The sequence below is a fragment of the Cervus canadensis genome, chromosome 2, assembly GCF_019320065.1.
Source record: "Cervus canadensis isolate Bull #8, Minnesota chromosome 2, ASM1932006v1, whole genome shotgun sequence".
NCBI lineage: Eukaryota > Metazoa > Chordata > Mammalia > Artiodactyla > Cervidae > Cervus > Cervus canadensis.
This window is the reverse complement of record NC_057387.1, coordinates 63,214,098-63,235,432: the sequence shown is the minus strand read 5'-3', so window position 1 is coordinate 63,235,432 and position 21,335 is coordinate 63,214,098. Positions and strand designations below refer to the sequence as shown.

The 21,335-nt window shown below is 35.7% G+C and overlaps 1 protein-coding gene across 8 annotated transcripts in view; it reads left to right on the top strand.

Annotated features, from left to right (window-relative positions):
- NEXN (nexilin F-actin binding protein) overlaps positions 1–21,335 on the top strand; it is a 52,885-nt gene that overhangs the window by 8,505 nt on the left and 23,045 nt on the right. For 3 of the 8 annotated variants that reach the window (XM_043460910.1, XM_043460909.1, XM_043460911.1), the window contains 6 exons: positions 13,436–13,514; positions 14,786–14,977; positions 15,188–15,266; positions 15,352–15,500; positions 19,900–19,941; positions 21,117–21,314. In XM_043460910.1, the coding sequence (XP_043316845.1) occupies positions 13,488–13,514; positions 14,786–14,977; positions 15,188–15,266; positions 15,352–15,500; positions 19,900–19,941; positions 21,117–21,314 (687 nt within the window). In that variant the 5' untranslated portion in view covers positions 13,436–13,487. The remainder of the gene's footprint in view (positions 1–13,435; positions 13,515–14,785; positions 14,978–15,187; positions 15,267–15,351; positions 15,501–19,899; positions 19,942–21,116; positions 21,315–21,335) is intronic. The other 5 variants (XM_043460914.1, XM_043460913.1, XM_043460915.1 and 2 more) reach the window with 3 other exon arrangements.

Below are 21,335 nucleotides of genomic sequence, written 5' to 3'. Positions count from 1 at the left end.
ATATACACTTACTACTTTGTATTATAATTGTTGTGGTCCCATCTGTTTTTCCTAATAAAGCTAATTGATTTCAAAGGCTGTCACATATATTTTGTATACCATCACCAAGGCATAATTCCTGGTACATAGTAGGTTTTCCTCACAAAAATACTATGTTGTAAATACAGGTCTAATCTGTCAAGTTTGAAAAAATGCATTTTTGATAAATCATAGACAGGCTGCAATATTCCTTCAGAACTCTATGATGGATACTTAATTGTCTTCATTTAACACCAGCACGTAATATGCTGGATTGGCATTCTTAAATCCCTTCTGTGTGCTGTTCTTGGTCACTCAGTCGTGTCTAACTCTTTGTAACCCCGTGGACTGTAGCCTGCCAGGCTCCTCTTGTCCATGGAATTTTTCAGGCAAGAATACCACAGTGGGTTGCCATTTTCCTTTTCCAGGGGAGCTTCCCAACCCAGGGATCAAACCCAGGATTGAACCTGAGTCTCTCTTATCTCCTACATTGGCAGGCAGATTCTTAACCACTAGTGCCACCTGGAATTAAATCCCTTTAGTATTCATCGCCCCTTTATTATGACCAAACTTGTTGATGAATCACATGTTCAACCTTATCCTTAGGTCGTTGTTCTCTCTTATTTTTGATAACAATTCATCTGGCTTGCCTGAGATCTTAGACTTTAGAAAAGTGCAGTGGGGCCTAATTGTTGTGCTGCTATTGCTGCTTTAAGGTGGCTAAAGACCTGACCTCTGCCTGCTCAGACAAGAAAAGTCAATGCTAGATTAAGAAAAGTCTGTGAGATTCCAGATATAAAATCCCTTGGTATTTAGGTTACTGAGTGTAAGAATTAAGTTGTTAAACTAATCCTCATTTAGTGTTCTAGAATACAGACAGGGAGTGCCCAGTCAAACTACTTTCTTTTTTGAATTAAAACTGGTGTGATTTGATAGAATATTTTTCCTATAATTCAGCAAATCTCAGAATATGGTTTTAGAATCCTTGGGAGTCCCTGAAACCCTTCAAGGACCCATAGGCCTTTCTTTTATAACTACGTACCTATATGAGGCCATACTTCAGTCAAAACAATGTATCACAATAGTTTGAATACAGAAGTAGATATGAGAATATAGCTATCTTTTTTAAAGCCCGATATTAAAGAGATGTGCAAACATGTAAAACAGTGTCATTCTCCTAAGTATTTTTATTTTGGAAAACACATTTTTTTTCATAAAATGTGTGTATGTTGTTGTATAATAGGTTTATTATTTCCCATGACAAGTATATATTTGAAAATTCTCTTTTAATTATTAATACATTGATATCTATAGATATAATCTATATAAACAAAGGCTTTCTGAGCTCCTCAATAGCAGGCCCATACATTGGGCCCTTTTATATTTTCTTGCTTATTGTCTGTCATCCCATGTGGTCTATGAGCTCCCTGAAAAGAAATATTTTATTCTACATTCATCTTTGTATATGTAGTTCCTTATACTGTCTAGTACATTGTAGAAAGATGTTTAATAGATGTTTTTGAATTAATTAATTAAGTACATATTTATTCATTTTAGCTAATTTTTCATTTCCCAATTATTTCTGACTCTATCATACTTATCACGTCTAAGTTTATGAAATAACATGCAAAGCACCTAGTATATGGCGCATAGTAGGGATTCCGTTGTTAGTTTCCACTCTTCTCCTTTATATAATGTAGAGAAACCAGGTCTTTCCTCTAACTTGTTATAACTTTTAAAAAATTCTTACATTTTGTTGATATATGTAACTTCATTTTATTAATGACTTCCTCAAATGAGAACTCACCAGTTTTCTTTGAGTGGTTACTTTAAAGTCTTCCCAAGAAAGCATCAAAGGTGAGAATGATAGGGTTTGATTCTGGGCGTCATTCTGGGGTGCTGGGAGGATGCACGGCACAGTGCCTGGAATGTGGCGAGTGCAGCTGGAGTGGGGTTTAGAGCATCTATAAAGTATTGTGCATTATGCTGAAATAGATATTGGACAAAGTAAATGAAATAGATTGTATTGTTGAAGACAATGGAAGAAGCGAATACTTGTTGAAGCTTAGTGGTGGGTATGTGAGGTTTGATTATATTAGTTACTTTCACTATATTCCTGAAATAATAAAAAGTTAAATAAAGAAGATAGATTAGACTAATATATCTGATATGTTTAATATAAAAATTTTAATTTATGCCAGATGCATCTAGAAACCAGAAAATCTAGGTATATCTAGAAAAGTCTAAGCACATTTTGAGATGTCAGAGACTGAAGGCAAAAAAATCCATTCTTAGTGTGAAATGCAGAAAACCACCATTGTTAGTTTGGGAAAGTACTTCACCAGTAAGGAAGTGGCTTAAGAATTTTCTTGGAGGGAATTCACTGCAGTCCAGTGGGTAGGACTCTGAGCTTCCACTGCAGTAGGCGGGGTTCCATCCCTGGTGGGGAAGTAAGGTACTATATGCACTACAGGGAGAAAAAAAATCTCTCAGAGGTAGAAACAGTCATTGAATATATTTGTTAAGGTGGGAGGTTGAAGGAATGGGAGAAGACAAATTAAATCAGAGAGGCTAAGGGAAGCTGCAAAAGGGCCTAATAAGCTCTGGTAAGAACTTTAATTCTGGTCTTATGCAGTTAACATGCTCAGAGCTGGAGTCATACACTACAGTTAAAGAGCTCAGAGTGGTGGAGAAGGTAGTAGCCAAGTTGATGAGGTAGAAAGAATGGCAAGCTGTTACATTATTAGAAATCAAAATAACTGGGGCTGGAAGTTACTCTGAATTTTTTTTTTGACTGCACAGCATATGGGATCCTAGTTCCCCCACTAGGGATCGAACCGGAGGCCTGAGCCTCCTGCATTGGCAGCACAGAGTCTTAACCACTAGGCCATCAAGGATGTCCCACTCTGGAGCTTTTGAAACTTTATTTTACAATATGTAACGTGTACTTAAATTCATTATTCTGATTATATGTGCCAGTTAAGAACTTTGAAGAAACTGTGTTTAATCAGTGTTCCTGTAGCAACCGAGGTAACTTTGTGTCCTTATCACATTGGATTCTGGTACCAACTGAAGAGTTTTAATGATTCAAAAAGGTTTATCAGCATTCTGAAGGAGAGAAAACTATTAAAGTGAATACTTTGAATTTTATAGCTGTTCTCATGTTGTAAGTTTATTAATCATAATGATAATGATCCACATGACCAATAAATATTTATGAATATTTCTAGTAAGGATTATTATGTGAAGTTGAAGGAGGGCCTGGGACCTCTGTGCTATAAAGCAACAAATATAGCAGCAAATTCCACGTAAGTTTATAGACAAGTAGGTGAAACTCATCTGTATGTTAACTAATAATATATGTAGAAAGCATGAAAGTGGGAGATGATAAAACGATCAAAGATTGAATGGATATTTGGAATTTGAGAATATGTTTCCAAAAGATTAATTTGAAAATCTTTTGTAAATATTCAATGGCAGATTTTAAAATGTAGTGTAGACAGTTTATTAAGGGAATTAAAAACTGAGTCAAAGAATGGAATCTTTTAGAGTTCTTAGTTTTGATGGTTACTACATGGATATTGAAAACCTTCATGATGGCTTTGGGGATTTATTTTAAGTTATAGTTTATTAATTAGCAGGCATGGAGCTAGGCACTAGAAAGGAATCAATCCTCTGTATTGTAGAAAAAGAACATAAAGTTTATCAAACGTACAGATGAAGGCCCAGGTGGAAATAAGAGAAGAGCAAAATGTGGACTGAGAATTTAAGTCACTGACCTTAGGCATCTAATGGGAAGGTTGGGGTGTGGTGTCTGCTGTCTTCAATTCTGTATCAGGTATGGTTGATGTTAGAATCTTACCTGAGTCTACAGATAGCATAGTGGGCTGGACCATTAAAAATCCTGTGCCAAGGCTTTGTTCAGAGTTTTGGCCAGGAGACTATTAATAATATGAGAATAGGGAGAGTGTGTGTCTATTCAGTGCTGCATTTCTCAACACCTGGCAGAGTGCCTGGCACATAAGAGATGCTTAATAAATATTGGTGTAATGAATGGTGTGTTCTATTTATATTGTAGTCCCACATATTGTTAACCATAATGAAAGTCACACATTATATCCCAGCAAGTAAAGTGCTTCCTCTGGAAGTTGGCAGGATTTCCTTATTAAGTAAACAATTATTATATAAGTCTTCTATATATCAGCACACGCTAAGTACTGTGGATACAATGGTATATAAAGTACAGTCTGTACTCTCAAAGACCTCACTTTCTGGTAGAGGAGGTGGTCAAGAAAGTGCTTTATTACCACATATTATGATTGTTGTGTTTGTTCAATTGCTAAGTCATGTCCAACTCTTTATGATCCCATGGACTGCAGCCCACCATGCTTCCCTGTCCTTCACCATCTCCCAGAATTTGCTCAAACTCAAGCCATTGAGTCAGTGATGCCATCCAACCATCTCATCCTCTATCACTGCCCAGAATGTTCAAGTCATGTCTGACTTTGCAACTCCATGGACTGTAGCCTCCTCTCTCCTCTGTCCATGGAGTTGTCCCAGCAAGAACACTGGAGTGGGATGCCATTTCCTCTTCCAGGGAATCTTCCTGACCCAGGGATTGAACCGGCATCTCTTATGTCTCCTGCATTGGCAGGCAGGTTCTTTACTACTAGCGCCACCTGGGAAGCCCTTATATTGTGGTGAATGCCATAATTAGGGTAAGCATGGGAGTGCTGTTGTAACACACACTAGAGAAGCACCTAACCCAGTCTCATGAGTCAAGGAAGACTTCCTGGAGAAAAGTGATGGTTTCAGAACTAAGGGATTAGTAGGAGTTAGCTAAGAGAATGAGTAGACTATCAAGCTGAGGGAGCTAGCTGAGTAAAGGCTCAGATGGGCCAGTATTTCAGGACATGTGATAGAGTGGGAGGGAAGTATGAGAAAGATGAAACTAGAGAGGTAAACCAGCCACGCGTATTAACTCATTGAAATAAAAGTGTGGAGTGAGAAGAAAAGGGCAAAGACTGAAACATGGGGGCAAACAACACTGAAGAAGTGTAGAGAGGCAAAGAAACCCTCAAAAGAGAAGGAATGGTTAGAGACATGAAGGAACACAGAGAGAAATGGTATCATGAGCCAAGTGAGAAGGATTTCAGAATAAAGAAGTGACAGAGTGTCAGATGCAGCAGTCAAGTTCAGAGGGTAGAAACTGTCCGTTTTATTTGCTAGTGGTAAAGAACCTGCATGCCAGTGTAGGAGACGTAAGAGATGAGGTTGGATCCCTGGGTTGGAAAGCTCCCCTGGAGGAGAGCAAGGCAACAGACTCCAGTGTTCTTGCCTGGAATCCACATGGACAGAGGAGCCTGGCGGGCTACAGTCCACAGTGTTGCAAAGAGTCAGACATGACTGAAGCAACTTAGCATGCACGTATAATGAGAAAGGGGCTTCCCTGAGAGCTCAGTTGGTAAAGAACCCACCTGCAATGCAGGAGACCCAGGTTCAATTCCGGGGTTGGGAAGAGCGCTGGAGAAGGGATAGGCTACCCACTCCAGTAATCTTGGGCTTCCCTTATGGCTCAGCTGGTAAAGAATCTGCCCACAATGCAGGAGACCTGGGTTTGGTCCCTGGGTTGGGAAGATCCCCTGGAGAAGGGAAAGGCTCCCTACTCCACTCTTCTGGCCTGGAGAAGTCCATGGACTGTATAGTCCATGGGGTCAAAAAGAGTTAGACACAACTGTGCAACTTTCACTTCATGAAGAGAAAAACATTATTGTGCCTAATTTACATGTAAAATGGAAGTTCACAGAATTTAACTGGCTTTCCCAGGACCATACATCTAGTAAATGACCTCATCGAATTTTTCAGGCTCTAATTCCAGTATTTCTTCCACCATTGTTGTCTTTTGTTTTTGCTTTTCCGGCCACACACACTGCACAGTTTACATAATGTTAGTTCCCCAGCCAGAGATCAAACTTGGGCCCCTGGCAGTGAAGGTGCTGAGTCCTAACCACTGGGCTACCAGGGAATTCCCACCATCTTTGTTGCCATGTATTTGAAAAATCAACAATTAAGTGAGATATTCTCATTAGGATATAATTCTGAACTCTACCAGGGTCCTTAAGCATCAAAGGTTCTAGGAGAAAATTTTGAAAGATTTCATATTATATTTGTATGAAACTTTTGTCCAATTGAAAAAAATACACAAATCTGTAAGCTTTTGTATGAGGAGGTTTATGAAATGTTATGACAAGATTGAACCTGTACATGTCATTTGTTTTGAAATTTTAATTTCATAATACACATTCTACCACGTATAATTACGATCATTTACATATTGAGCAACTTAGTCCACATCATGGTCCCTAGCTAGCTGACAGAAAAGAAGGAGGTAGTTTTGTCAGGGTTGAAGGTTACTTCCCAGATGGCGCTAGTGGTAAAGACTCCGCCTGCCAATGCAGGAAATGTAATGAGACTTGGGTTCGATTGCTGGGTGGGGAAGATCCCCTGGAGAAGGAAATGGCAACCTACTCCAGTATTCTTGCCTGGAGAACCCTATGGCAGAGGAACCTGGCAGGCTACATACAGTCCATGGGGTCACGAAGAGTCAGACATGACTGAAGTGACTTAGCATGCACGAAGGTGACTGTGGCTGTCTGGTAGGAAGGGCATGAGTATTTCAGGCTTATAGAGTGAGGATGGAGAGAGAGACAGAAAGAAGAGGATTTAAGGAAACTGAAACATTTTCAGCTGCAAGTTAGAGAGCACTATGGCTCCATTCCTTGACTAAAGTTCAGTGACTGCAACTCCCTTTCACAGGAATTTCCTTGATGGATTTATGGTTTAGTGTTGAGATTCACTAAAATGTGTGACCTTCAGCTAATTTTTAAATGCTTCATAGAGTCCTTGTCATGACTTTGTTGGAGTCAATTAATACTTTAAAAAGTTTTCATAGGACGTCCCTGGTGGCCCAGTGACTAAGACTCCACATTCCCACTGCAAGGGCCCCGAGTTTGATCCCTGATCTGAGAACTAGCTCCTATATGCCTCAACTAAAGAACCTGCATGCTGCAACAAAAATAAAAGATTCTGTGTACTGCAAGAAGACCTGGTTGCAGCCCTGGCGGTTCAGCGGTAGAGTCCAACTGCCAGTGCCTGCCAATGCAGGAGATGTGGGTTTGAGCCCTGGGTCGGGAGGAGCCCCTGGAGAAGGAAATGGCAACCCACTCCAGTATTCTTGCCTGGGAAATCACATGGACAGAGGATCCTGGCGGGCTACATGGGGTCACAAAGAGTCGGACACTACTTAGCAACTAAGCAACAACAGCATTAAAAAAATAAAAAGTTTTCATAAAATCAAAATTCTCAGTCACTAAACAAATAAAAGGGAATTTGGTTACCCTGGGAGTACATTGTTAAATAATGTTCTGTCAGATAAAAATTTAGAAGCCTTTTGTACTTTTGGCAATTTAGCAGAATGATAGAATATATCCATGTGTTCCTCAATCAAGAGAATAACATATATGTGAATATTGTTACTGGATTCTTCATTAGTTGCAGCAGTCAGAGTGCTGCTTGCATGTTGCTGACTTGGGCACTTTAAAAATCAGAGCCCAAAGGGCCCCTGACTTCATCCCACATGAATGAGTTTACTAAATGAATTCTAAATCACAGCCAGCTGAGATAGCAGCATTTGTTTCAGTACCTGGGAATGATTTCCTAACCTCAGTCTGTGTTCTGCATAAAGTCAAGAGAATAACTGTTAGCTTGTATCATTTTTAAAAGGAAATAAGCTACTTAAATAAAAACTCTGTGATGGTCTCATAGGGCAAAATACCTGTTTTTCAATTTATCCAGCACTGTATTCTGCTACTAGTTGCCAGCTAAAGATTACAAATTCACTAAATGTAGAGAATACCATTAATCATGTCTTTTCAGCTTCCGACATATTTCTACTGCTTGGAATTGTGGCTCTCAAATAATTGGATTAAAGGCTCTGTTGATTACACAAGTGAGTCAAAGCTTATAAGCTGGTTGGCATTCCGCTCGTCCCCACCACACAAAGCAGTTGCGCTGCTCTCTTGGCATCAGCATAATACAATGGGGAAGAGTGCAGACTCAGGGGTCACGCTGACAGCCCCTGTCCCCTTTGTCCACCGCGCGATATTTGTGTGGTCTTTGGCAAATTACTTGACTTTTCTAAGTCTCAGTTTTCTGTAACAATTTCCATAAGACTTCAGATCCTACTAGAGAAACTCCAAGACATTTTTCTCATATTAATATTTTAAGAAATTTTAAATGACTGTGTCTGGAAAGTTTTTTGAGATAGGGTTTGAGAATAGTATTCACTTCAAAGGATTATTGTGGAAAATAAATGAAAGAATGATTGTTAGCCAGTTGGTACATTACCTGGCACACAGTAAAGGCTCAGTAACTATTAGCTTGGATTATTATCATTATAAATTAGTCATATTGTGATAAAAGGATGTACTAGTGAGATAGTGCTAGTGAGATAGTATAGTAGTGCTAGTGAGAGAATATAATACAGTCAATGACTGTGGAACAGAATTTTTTCCTGTAAAATTAATAAACTAAGTGTAGTCAAATTTACAGCTTTAACCCTGGTTTAGCACACAAAGAGAACAGAGATAGCAATGGAATCCTGCTATTGTTTCTACCAGGCAGTGTAATGTCTTCTAAAAATTATCTATAAATCCTACAAATATTTATCTGCTTGATTTTGAAATTTTTTTGTTCAACCTAAAACTATGAAAGAGATATGGGTCCTACCGGTTTGTAATTTACACCTTAAAAAACAAAAGCTAATAAACTTATTTTGCTACAATTTTTTCATCCTCAAAGCTCAGAACAGAGTAAACTGTCAGCAAATGATAGTTTGCTTGTATTTTAAGCAAAAATGTTAACATTAGTACTATTCACATTTTCACAGACTTTCAAAATGAGAGCTCAGAATATTGAAATGACACTTTAAAAACTTTTAAGTCGTTTTGTTCATATTAAATTTAAAAATCAATATTTTATTCTGAATCTATAAAGAAGTCAAAATATAATGTGAATTATTTTTTAACTAGGTGACAAGGGTTAACGGATCCATTTATTCTCCAGGATTACTCTTGACAGGCTGATTCTTCAGTATCAACAAGCCACACAATTTTGTTTAGTTTAATTTCACCAGGATAAAAAGACTTCCTGAAATTCCTTCTGGTCAATTAATTCAGCTAAAATGATCAGTCCTTATAATCTCATGAGATTGCACAAATTTTCATCATACCCTTTTGTATTACTATTTTAAATTGCATAAATGTGAATATATGCTCACTGGCAGGGAAATGTAGGTTTTTGCTGAAAAGGGTAAAGGAGACATGAATAATGAAATCAATAAAAATTATTGATACCAATAATGTAAGGCATTATTCTTGAGATAACATGTTACATGTTATCTAGTCCTAACTAGGAAGCAACAGAGTTGGAATTTAGATTTAGGTCTGATTATCAAATTGTAGTAATCAAACTGTGAGGTGATGAAGGCTGTATTAATACTAGAGCAGTGAAAATAGTGAAGTAATTAATACATAAGAACAAATTTGAAAGTAACATTAACAAATTGTGATAATCTGTTAAAATTAGGAGATGTAGAAGAAGAATGAACCATAAATAACTCTAAAACTTGAGAAGCTATGACAATGAAGACTAGGTTTTGTTAGTTATACAGGAAGAAATATCTAATAGGTAACTCTAGATATAATAGAATGGCTCAGGTAAGAGAAAAGAACTAGAGCTGTTTGTTATTTTTATCTCAGGTGTAGAGATTACTCAAACCTTGGTTAATGACACTCTCATCATGCATGACCTACTTTTACTGGGCAATTACTGTTAAAAATATAGTAAGCACTCACAGACCTACTAAATGACCAAAGTTAAGAACTTGTTAATAATTACATGGAATCATGTCCACCTCCCTCCTATCATATTTTCTCCTGCCACAAAAGGAAACTTTAGCCCCAGATGGCTTCACTGGGAAGTTCTTGCAAACATTTAAGGAAAAACTAATACCAATTCTGCATGAAACATAAAGAAAAGGAAGAAATTTCTTAGGGAAAATTAAAGAAAAGGAAATACTTCTCAACTCATTCTATGAGAGCAGTATTACTCTGTTAACAAAAACAGACGTTATAAGAAAAAAACCTGCAGACCAATGTGCTTTATAAACATGGATGCAAAACTTCTCAAAAGTTTTTATCAAATTATCAGTATGTTAAAGGATAATGCATGATGAATTTTATCCTGGGAATATAAAGTCTATCAATGCAAAGAAATAGAGGAAAACAACAGAATGGAAAAGACTAGAGATCTCTTCAAGAAAATTGGAGATACCAAGGGAACATTTCATGCAAAGATGGGCTCAATAAAGGACAGAAATGGTATGGACCTAACAGAAGCAGAAGATATTAAGAAGAGGTGGCAAGAATACACAGAAGAATTGTACAAAAAAGATCTTCACAACCTAGATAATCACGATGGTGTGATCACTCACCTAGAGCCAGACATCCTGGAATGTGAAGTCAAGTGGGCCTTAGAAAGCATCACTACGAACAAAGCTAGTGGAGGTGATGGAATTCCTGTTGAGCTATTTCAAATCCTGAAAGATGACACTGTGAAAGTGCTGCAGTCAATATGTCAGCAAATTTTGAAAACTCAGCAGTGGCCACAGGACTGGAAAAGGTCAGTTTTCATTCCAATCCCAAAGAAAGGCAATCCCAAAGAATGCTCAAACTACCGCACAATTGCACTCATCTCACATGCTAGTAAAGTAATGCTCAAAATTCTCCAAGCCAGGCTTCAGCAATACGTGAACCATGAACTTCCATACGTTCAAGCTGGTTTTGGAAAAGGCAGAGGAACCGGAGATCAAATTGCCAACATCTGCTGGATCATAGAAATAGCAAGAGAGTTCCAGAAAAACATCTATTTCTGCTTTATTGACTATGCTAAAGCCTTTGACTGTGTGGATCACGATAAACTGTGGAAAATTCTGAAAGAGATGGGAATACCAGACCACCTGACCTGCCTCTTGAGAAACCTATTTGCAGGTCAGGAAGCAACAGTTAGAACTGGACATGGAACAACAGACTGGTTCCAAATAGGAAAAGGAGTATGTCGAGACTGTATATGTATGTATGTATACATATGTATATATGTATGTCAAGATTGCCAGGAGAAATATCAATAACCTCAGATATGCAGATGACACCACCCTTATGGCAGAAAGTGAAGAAGAACTAAAAAGCCTCTTGATGAAAGTGAAAGAGGAGAGTGAAAAAGTTGGCGTAAATTTCAACATTCAGAAAACTAAGATCATGGCATCCGGTCCCATCACTTCATGGGAAATAGATGGGGAAACAGTGGAAACAGTGGCAGACTTTCTTTTTTTGGGCTCCAAAATCACTGCAGATGGTGATTGCAGCCATGAAATTAAAAGACTCCTTAGAAGGAAAGTTATGACCAAACTAGATAGCATAAAAAGCAGAGATATTATTTTGCCAACAAAGGTCTATCTGGTCAAGGCTATGGTTTTTCCAGTGGTCATGTATGGATGTGAGAATTGGGCTGTGAAGAAAGCTGAGTGCTGAAAAATTGATGCTTTTGAACTGTGGTGTTGGAGAAGACTCTTGAGAGTCCCTTGGACTGCAGGGAGATCCAACCAGTCCATCCTAAAGGAGATCAGTCCTGGGTGTTCATTGGAAGGACTGATGCTGAAGCTGAAACTCCAATATTTTGGCCACCTCATGCGAAGCGTTGACTCATTGGAAAGGACCCTGATGCTGGGAGGAATTCAGGGCAGGAGGAGAAGGGGACGACAGAGGAAGAGATGGCTGGATGGCATCGCCGACTTGATGGACATGAGTTTGGGTAAACTCTGGGAGCTGGTGATGGACAGGGAGGCCTGGCGTGCTGCGATTCATGGGGTCACAAAGAGTCAGACACAACTGAACGACTGAACTGAACTGATACTAAGTGTTGATGAAGATGCAGAGAAAGTATAGCTCTCGTACAATATTCATGGGAAGATAAAATAGTACAGCCATTTAGAAAACAGCTTGGCAGTTCTTTAAAAAGTTGAACATACATTTACCATAAGGCCTAGCCATTATAATTCATTTATTTACCCAAGAGAAATAAAAAAGCATATGTCCACACAAAGACTTGTACGTGAATATTCATACCAGCTTTATTTGTAGTAGTCATTGGAAACAACTTAAATGTCCATCCACAGATGAATGATTAACAGTGGTTAACTCTGGTATTTCATACAATGGAATATTATTCTGTAATAAAGAGAAATGAACTTTTGACATATGCAACGACATGGATGAATCTCAGAATAATTATGCATGGTGAAAGAAGCTGAACAGTAGAGTACATACTTGTATGATTCCTTTCATAGAAAATTTAAACTAATCTACAAATGACAGAAAGCATTATCTGCCTAGGAATGGAGGTGGGAACAGTTGAAAGAAAAGGGAGGTTAAGGGGATCTGAGAATACTTTTCTGGGTGTAAGTATATATTCAGTTCTTTTCTTTCTTTCTTCTTTTTTTGGTTGCACTGTGTGGCTTCTGGGATCTCAGGTTCCTAACCAGTGACTGGACACAGGCCACGGCAGTGAAAGTGCTGAGTTCTAACCCCTGGACCACCAGGGAATCCCTATGTATTTATACCTTGATTGTGGTGATAGTGACCTGGGTACATACACATGTCAGAACTTACTGAACTGTGCACTTTCAAAGAGTATAGCTTACTGTATGTCTATTATACCTTTGAATTTTTTAAAGATTAAAAGTTTAAAGCCAATAGACAAATTAAAATAAAATTCTAAAAAATGTTCAGTCAGTACCGAAGTAGGCAGCAAAGGGGAATGGCATATGTACAGACGCGCATGCATATGCATTATTAAAAGTTTGAAATTACATGAAATAAAAATGACAGAATTAAAGGGATAGACAATTCCACATAGGTTAAGAACTAGACCAAAACAAATGTTTTTAGTAAAGACATAGAAGCTCCAAATAACATGATCAACCACCTTGACCTCGTTGATAATTATAGAATAATACATCCAATAACAATACAAATTCTTTGCACAGGCACTTGATACATTCACTAAACTATTTTGGGTTATTAACTTATAAGGATTTTTTAACACCATGCACCTTATACCTTCTATACCCTAAATCTTAGGGAAAGAACTGAGAGTTACTATAATTAATTATGTGCTTAGATTATGTCATTATTTTTTGAGGAGTAATAAATGTGCTATTTCTCTTTATAAAGATATTTATATAGCACATTAAAAAATTAAGTCATCAAAAATTCTTACTCAATACTAATTTTATTTTCAGGTGCAAAAAATTACAAAGCTTCATAATCACCCTAAGACCACATAGAGCAAACATGAATGATATTTCCCAAAAGGCTGAGGTAAGCTTTTTAACTTAAAAGTTAAAAAATGGGGGAATCATAGAGCTGACTGCACAGCCGCTGGAAGGGCAACTGGTGGAAAGGTCATCCGCAGAAGTTCATAGTAACATGGTGTCAAGATGTAAGACATAAGAAGAGAGAAAATTCACAGGCTGGTCTGGGGCCCAGTATTTTCATTTGGATTCTTATCTAGGAAGCATGACTGTAAAATTTTGTGTGTGATGGTAAAGTGGATGTGATGGCTAGCATCTTGAGTAAATTTTAACATGATATATCTTAGAAGATATATCTTAGAAGTTGTTTTTTCAGTATTAAAAATAAAACAGAATTGACATATACTCTTACGAGAAATCAATGACACCATAAGTAGAAAATAAAATAGAGGCTGTGTATGCCACAGGTTAATGAATCAATTTGCCATTATCACTAGGAGAAGGAGTTTGGTGTTCTGAGGCGATGAAGTTTTATTTACTGAAACTTCTTTTAGAGATCAGTGTAATTTTCAAAAAGATGAAAATAATTTGCTTTCCTGGTTTCAGAATGGAGGAAACCCGTTTCTCCAGTCTTTTAACAGATTCCTCCTCCTTTGGAAAGCTTGTTTGTCATTTGGGAATTTCTCCTTAGAGCACATCCTACTTGGAATGATATAGCATTCTCACATATTTTCAGTGTTGGCTTAAAGAAGTTCTAGATGGGCAGTATAGCAGTAGTAACAACAAAAATCACTGCTTGTGCACAAAGACCATGGCTCACCTCAACCACAAATGAGAAGCAAATGCTCTTCAGTTTTCCTCATATTAGATACATAAACAAGCAAGAAAATCAATATGTAAATTAGGCTTAAGTTTTTTGCTTTGTTTTCAACTTATCTAACTCACTAAAATTAGACTTGGTATCTTTTAAGCAAGCAATGTAAAATTTGAATCTTTAATAATGAAATAGGTCAGTAGAATACAGGTTGTTTTGAATTGGAATCCAGTCTTCAATGTTTATATTTTTCCAGCTTTCAGCTTCAGTGGAACACATACAAAATGGGACTTCGTTGCAATATATTAGTAACATTTTACTCTCATATTTTCTGCAATATCATCTTTCATACTTAGATTTTAGAAGGTATCTAATCAGGTTCTTATACAAATAAAGGTTTCAAACTCATTTCTATATTCTGTTTTGATAAATATTTCTTATATTGCTTATTCTGATCTATCTTTACCTAATTTCTTCCTTTCTTATTTTTTTAACTTTCTTCTCTTTATTTTCTTCTAATGAAGATTCTGCTTTCTTCATCTAAACCTATACCAAAAACCTATGTGCCAAAACTTGGCAAGGGTGATGTAAAGGATAAGTTTGAAGCCATGCAGAGAGCAAGGGAAGAAAGAAATCAAAGGAGATCTAGAGACGAAAAGCAAAGAAGAAAAGAACAATATATTAGAGAGAGAGAATGGAACAGGAGAAAGCAGGAGGTTATTTTATTTTATTTTTATTTCATTCTTGTGCAAATATTCATTTTCATCATTTAAATTCACATTTTATTTATTATTCACATTAATCACATTTCATATTAACTGTACTTAAAATATTTTCTGCATTTGTAAGCTAATTTCAAACTCTGCATATAATATCATTTAGTCTGAAGTTTGGACATGTTCATATTAATTTATTTACCCATCTAGATGAAAGAAATGCTTGCTTCTGATGATGAAGAAGAGGTATCTTCTAAAGTAGAAAAGGCTTACGTCCCAAAGCTAACAGGTAAGGCACTTGAGGGGTAAATTGTAAATAAAACTGCAAACAAGGAAACAAAACAAAATGTCAAACTTGTTTCATATATTCCTAGGAACTGTTAAAGGTAAATTTGCTGAAATGGAGAAACAAAGACAAGAGGAGCAGAGGAAGAGGACGGAGGAGGAACGAAAACGCCGAATTGAGCAGGATCTTTTAGAGAAGAGGAAGATACAGCGTGAATTAGCAAGAAGGGCCGAGCAGGTATACAATAGATATTAAGTCAGTAATTGCTTCAGAAACTAACTGTACAGAGTAAAACTAACCAGTATGTTGCCTAATCAAAGTGTTTTATTATAACATAAGCCTATTAAATAGCAGCTAGCATGAAAGTAAGGTCTTAAGCACAATATTTAATATCGAATGCCTAGAAGGATAAGGGCAGAATGTGTCTATTTCAAGGTTGAGTACTGAGATAACTTTTGTTATATACTGTCTTATTCTGTCCACATTCTATATTTTTCTTGACACATTAGAAAATTTTACAAAGATATAAGGCAAATTCACACATAAATTATCCAGACATGTAACAAAATGCTGATCTTTTAATAGCAATAAAAAATGCTTGCTGGTTATTATCAAGCACTAAGGCTTAATTAGAATATCTTCCTACTCAATTATTTGTAACATGTAACAAAATTAAGTCACATTTTATTCAATAATGGTATTATTAGCAAGTTGGGGAAGGTAGTAGGAGAGGGGAGATACATGTGACAGTCATGTCCTTCACATAGCCATTCCTGCTGCCCAGAGCCATGAAGGACAAACCAGAAGAAGAAAGACATTATTACTATGATTTTATAGAATCTCTTAATGAACTTAAAATTCCCATATATTTTCTGCTCAAAGGATGAGAACTTAGAGGCTGGTAAAGATTTTAAAATACTCAAGAATCTGATCTAAGTTCCAGAAAAAGTTAATCTCTCAAAATGATTAATGATTGTTATGACATAGAAACTTGAAATTCTAATAGTCAAAATTAACATTTTATTAAGTAAAGAACTGATCAGTTCACAAAAATTTCTCTAATATATTGATAATTGTTTTATATTATAAATGATCTGTAGTCATAGAGTTGAAAAAAATGCCAGAAGACAGTTATATTGCTTATTTACTTTAACTTTATCTATATTGTAGGATCAAAAGAGATGATTAATATACTGATTTTAGTGAGACTAAACTAGTACAATAATGGTATTTATCAGAGTTTTTATTAAGATTATATGAGTTAATAAATGCAAGCATTTAGGACAGTGCCTGGTACAAAGTAAGAGGGCTATAAATGAATGTTTCACCTAAGTAGTAGTACATATAAATAAAATGTCATGAAACCATTTTAGTTTTCCCTTCTCTCATCAACATTTTAACAATTTCCCTAATATAATCTTCACAGTATATTGTCTCTCTCATAACCATGTTTACTGTGAGGTTGTACTTGGCTCTTTTTGCCTTTGCTTTAAGTGTCTTAAATCTGTTTGCTGTGCTTCTTTCAGTTCCTACAACTCTTCTGAAAAAAAGTGACAGGGACTTCCCTGGCAGTCCAGTGGTTAGGACTCAGTGCTTTCTCTGCTGGGAGTCCAGGTTCGATCCTTGGTCAAGGAGCTAAGATCCGACAAGCTGCACAGCATGGCCAAACAAACAAACAAAAACCCCAAAACAAACAGAAAAGTGACAAAGAAGGCAAAGCATATGCTGTATTTGCATGTCAAGGAAATTTATTTACTCTGACTTTGTGAATAACCACTTTTATGGCACAAGTAGCCATTTGTATGGTGTCAAATAATGATACATGCCGGATGAAATTATGGAAAAGAATTGGGATTTTCTGTATTTTATTACTTCATATCTCTTTGTGTAAAGAGAGAATGGCATACTTTACCTCTGTCACCTCCAGTCATCAAAGATTAGGATTCATTTTGAAGTGAAATTTCAGAAGGGAGCACAATTATAAAAAAATGAACATTTTAGGTTATATGTTATAAATATAAAACATATCAGTATATATAATTATATTTATAATACAAATTGTAAAAGAACATAATAAAATTATAGTAAAATATATAATTAAAATATATGGTGCTTGGCAGGAAATAAAGAGTATACACATGGGGTTAGTCTACTTCTTTTAAATCTTGCGTTCTTTTCCAAGAAGCACTGATTACACACTAGACTTTGAGACCCACTACAACCCCATGAACTGAATATGCAGGCAGTGGTTTCACAAAGAATTATGTATGTGTTGAAGAGGTGAATTTGAATGTGATGAAGACATAGGGTACTCAGAAAGAAATGGAAAAAAGCTAATCATGAAAAAGAACCGCTTTAGTAACCGTAGATACTGCATGGCAAGAGAATCTTGGTTAATAAAAATTTTAGCCTATTGAATTATTTGAGAATATGTGGGTAGAGCAATATAAACCATTAATAGTAATTTCATTTTGTAAACATGGGAAATCTAATTTTAAAACCTAATTAAGTACATTTTCTACTCAAATCTAATAAAATTTTATCTATCTTTGAATATAAGAAGTAAAGCATGATATAGGTAGTTAAGAAGAGTCTTAATGAAAAATCATCTTGTATAAGTCCATTACTATAGATAGGATTTTTGAGTCAGACGAGTAGCTGAATAATGTTTGAAATAATTACCAGTTCTAAGATTCTAGATTATTTTTGTTGTTCAGTCATGTCCAACTCCTGGCAATCCCATGGACTGCAGTACACCAGGCTTCCCTGTCCTTCACCATCTCCTGGAGCTTGCTCAAAGTCATGTCCATTGAGTTGGTGATGCCATCCAACTATTTCATCCTCTGTCGTCCCCTTCTTATTATGATGAATTAAAAATAGAAATATTTTGTATACAGCATGTTGGAATCAAACACCAATAAAATTTGGGGGAGATCTTAATTTGGTATAATCTAGTTATCTTCTAGGGTATTTTGATAGACAACATTAACATCTATGAAAGTAGAAAAAAAGAAGTTATTAGTGGGAGACTGAGCTGTTACAGAGAAAAGGGAGCAAGGAAGTTGATTTGGGAATGAGCAAAAGGAGTTTTCCCCCCCATGAATCAAAAGGAAGTGTTGGGAAGCAGCTCTTCCATGGTAGCTTCTGAAAATTAGCACTGTAATTGAACTGAATGCACCCAGATATGACAACTGTCACAATACAATCTTACAAAATTGTTTCAAATGAAGTTAAAGGCAACTAAATGCAACTAGAGCCAGCTTACAGAAAAACCCAAATGAATTTTTTGGCCAACACAATAGTTTATTATCTAGTGCAAGCTAATAAAAATCTGAAAAGAAAAAGAAATCTGGGGTTAAAAAATTTAGAATTTTTTCCCCTATGCTCTCAATTTCTCACTTCTCACCATACCTCCTAAAACTTTTTATTGAGATTAACACAAATTGTGGGGTAATTATTATCACTCTTTTGAAGGGAAATAATTTTATAATTATTTTATTATAGGTCTACTAGAATTTTTCATAGTATCATTTATCATTCAATACAAGTTTCATCATTTACACAGCAAATCAGTATAATAGATAATTCCATAACAAAGCAAATTATTCTGAACAAAACTATTTAAAATAAATTATTAAAATACACAATAAATTTATTTTTAAAATACAATTTGTTCAGAATAATTTAATTTTTCAAGAAATTTGATATCTTAGTAAAATGTATAATTTCTCCCTTGATGGAGACTGTGGAAAAGAGGGATGATGAGAGAATAGGGATTAAACCAGCCCAGTTCCTAGTATGAGCAATGTACAGCCGAATTCCCTTAGCCTGAGTGAGGAACAGACTACTTCCAGATTCTTTCACTGGTGTTAGAAATCAAATTAAAACAATAAACAATTTGAATTTTTACTTTCTAACTTTTCATTTTCCCATTGTTTATGTTTCTTTTTCCTGAGACTTCAAACACTGTGCTATTTAAGTCATCTTTTTGTCATTTCTCACTCTGTTATGTACATTAGCTTGCTAACCTCACTGGCCAAATGGAGCTCCCTCCTTTTGAATGAGGGCCTTTCCTACATAGATCTGGTCAAAATATACAATAAACAATTATGATTGTTTTTCCTTCTAAACTAGACATGTGAAAGCCTATACCTTTCACTGCACTTCATTATTGTGTCAGTTATATTTTGGCCATATTGTAAAATATAGTCATGATGATTATTTGGTTGCTAATGATAGGTTTTCCTTTCATTGTGGCAGAGAATGGAGAAATGTTTCTGTATCTCAGTTTAAATTGCTTGTTTATTTAATAACTGTTGGTTGTAAGCTCACAGCCATGTTGTAAGAGCTTGGTCTGTTATTCAAATTCCAGAATTACAAAGGTAGGCTTTATTTTAATTTTTTCTTAATATAATGTTCCCAAGATATTGATATCAAAATGCAAAAACTAGTAGAAGGTTTAATCTCTATTTAAAAGGACATAATTGGCTAATTTGGAGCAACATAAAAATACTTCCAAAATTCTAAATTTTGAAAATTTACCATAAATCACAACTAAATTACTTTTCAGTTATATGTTTAAAGCAAAACTCAGAAATCTGATGTAATGTAATGATATGAAATTCTTATTCAATAGATTGAGGACATAAACAATACGGAAACTGAATCAGCACCAGAGGTAAATGGACATTTCCTTTAACGAAACATTCACCTAAAATTATCTGGTTCACAAATAATCTTTCAATTAAAAAAATTAAAAGTTTTATTATGAATATAGCAACAAGAAAAAGGACAAAAATATTTTGCAAAGCAAGGTCATACTTTCAAACACTATAGCTTAGTGTTTTTGGAGAAAAGTATGTTTTTGCTCTCATGGTTCAAGTAGAGGCAGAAATCAGAGTCTGAAATACTCTACCAAGACTATGTATTTCTTGAACTGTTACTAATAGTTGAGACTGTTGAAAGCTAATGTTGAAAAACACAGTTTTCTTTTCATCATTTGTCTTCTTTCCTCAGAGTTCCTGATAGTTTGTTTTGGTTATTACATACTAGCAGAGAATACAGTATCTATTGCCATGAAGGAATGTTCAACAACCACAACAGTTTTAGATCTCTTCTAATCTAACATACAAAGTTAAAGATCAATCAATTTGACGGTGTGCCTAGAAGTACAGGCAAATAAATTGGAAGCAGTTTTACTTCAGGGGCATATGTTACAAATTATAATTCTTCACTTTGTTTTTGAAAAAAGTTCAGAGGCGATAATAGATGATGTAAAAAAACTAATTAAAATGAATTTCAAAAATAAGTTTAAGAATATGTGAATAGGACCAAATGCCAAAGAGTTTTGTCTATAATATAAATGTTTTCTAGATCACTTGGAAATACTGTTTTTTTTTTCTCACTAAATGTTGGTTTTATTAAGTATTTAAAAACTTACATGGAGAGAAAAGCCATATGCAGAAAGCTTTCTTGTATGTTTAAACTGAATCTGTCCACCATCAAATTGATTGAGAGTATGCTCACATGCACATTACCTTTTGTGGGATGAGTGCATGATAGCGAAATTCAGATAATGTCACACGGTTTTATCTGAACACTGTATTAACACCATCTTCTAGGAAAAAGGATGCTTCTTGAACCTTGTCAGCAATGGATTTCAGTAAGACTAATTCATAATGTACAATGAATTCAGAGAAAGAGCTATTTAATAGTAATCCATAAAAACTATATTTTTGTTCTTCATAGCATTGTTAGCAATGTAATGAAATCCACCAATGATGGAAGTAATGTCCCGTGGAATCTAAATTTTGATATGGAAGAAATATGCTAATCACCTATTTTATAAATTAGGAAGGAGATGAGTCACTGCTTGTAACAGTGGTACCTGTCAAATCACACAAAACATTTGGAAAAATAAAAAAGAATTTTGAAGATCTAGAAAATGAACGAGAAGAGAAGGAAAGGGTCAAGTATGAAGAAGATAAAAGAATAAAATATGAAGAACAACGCCGATCTCTCAAGGAAGCAAAGTGTCTTTCGTTGGTCATGGTAATTTTTTTTTTAAGAACA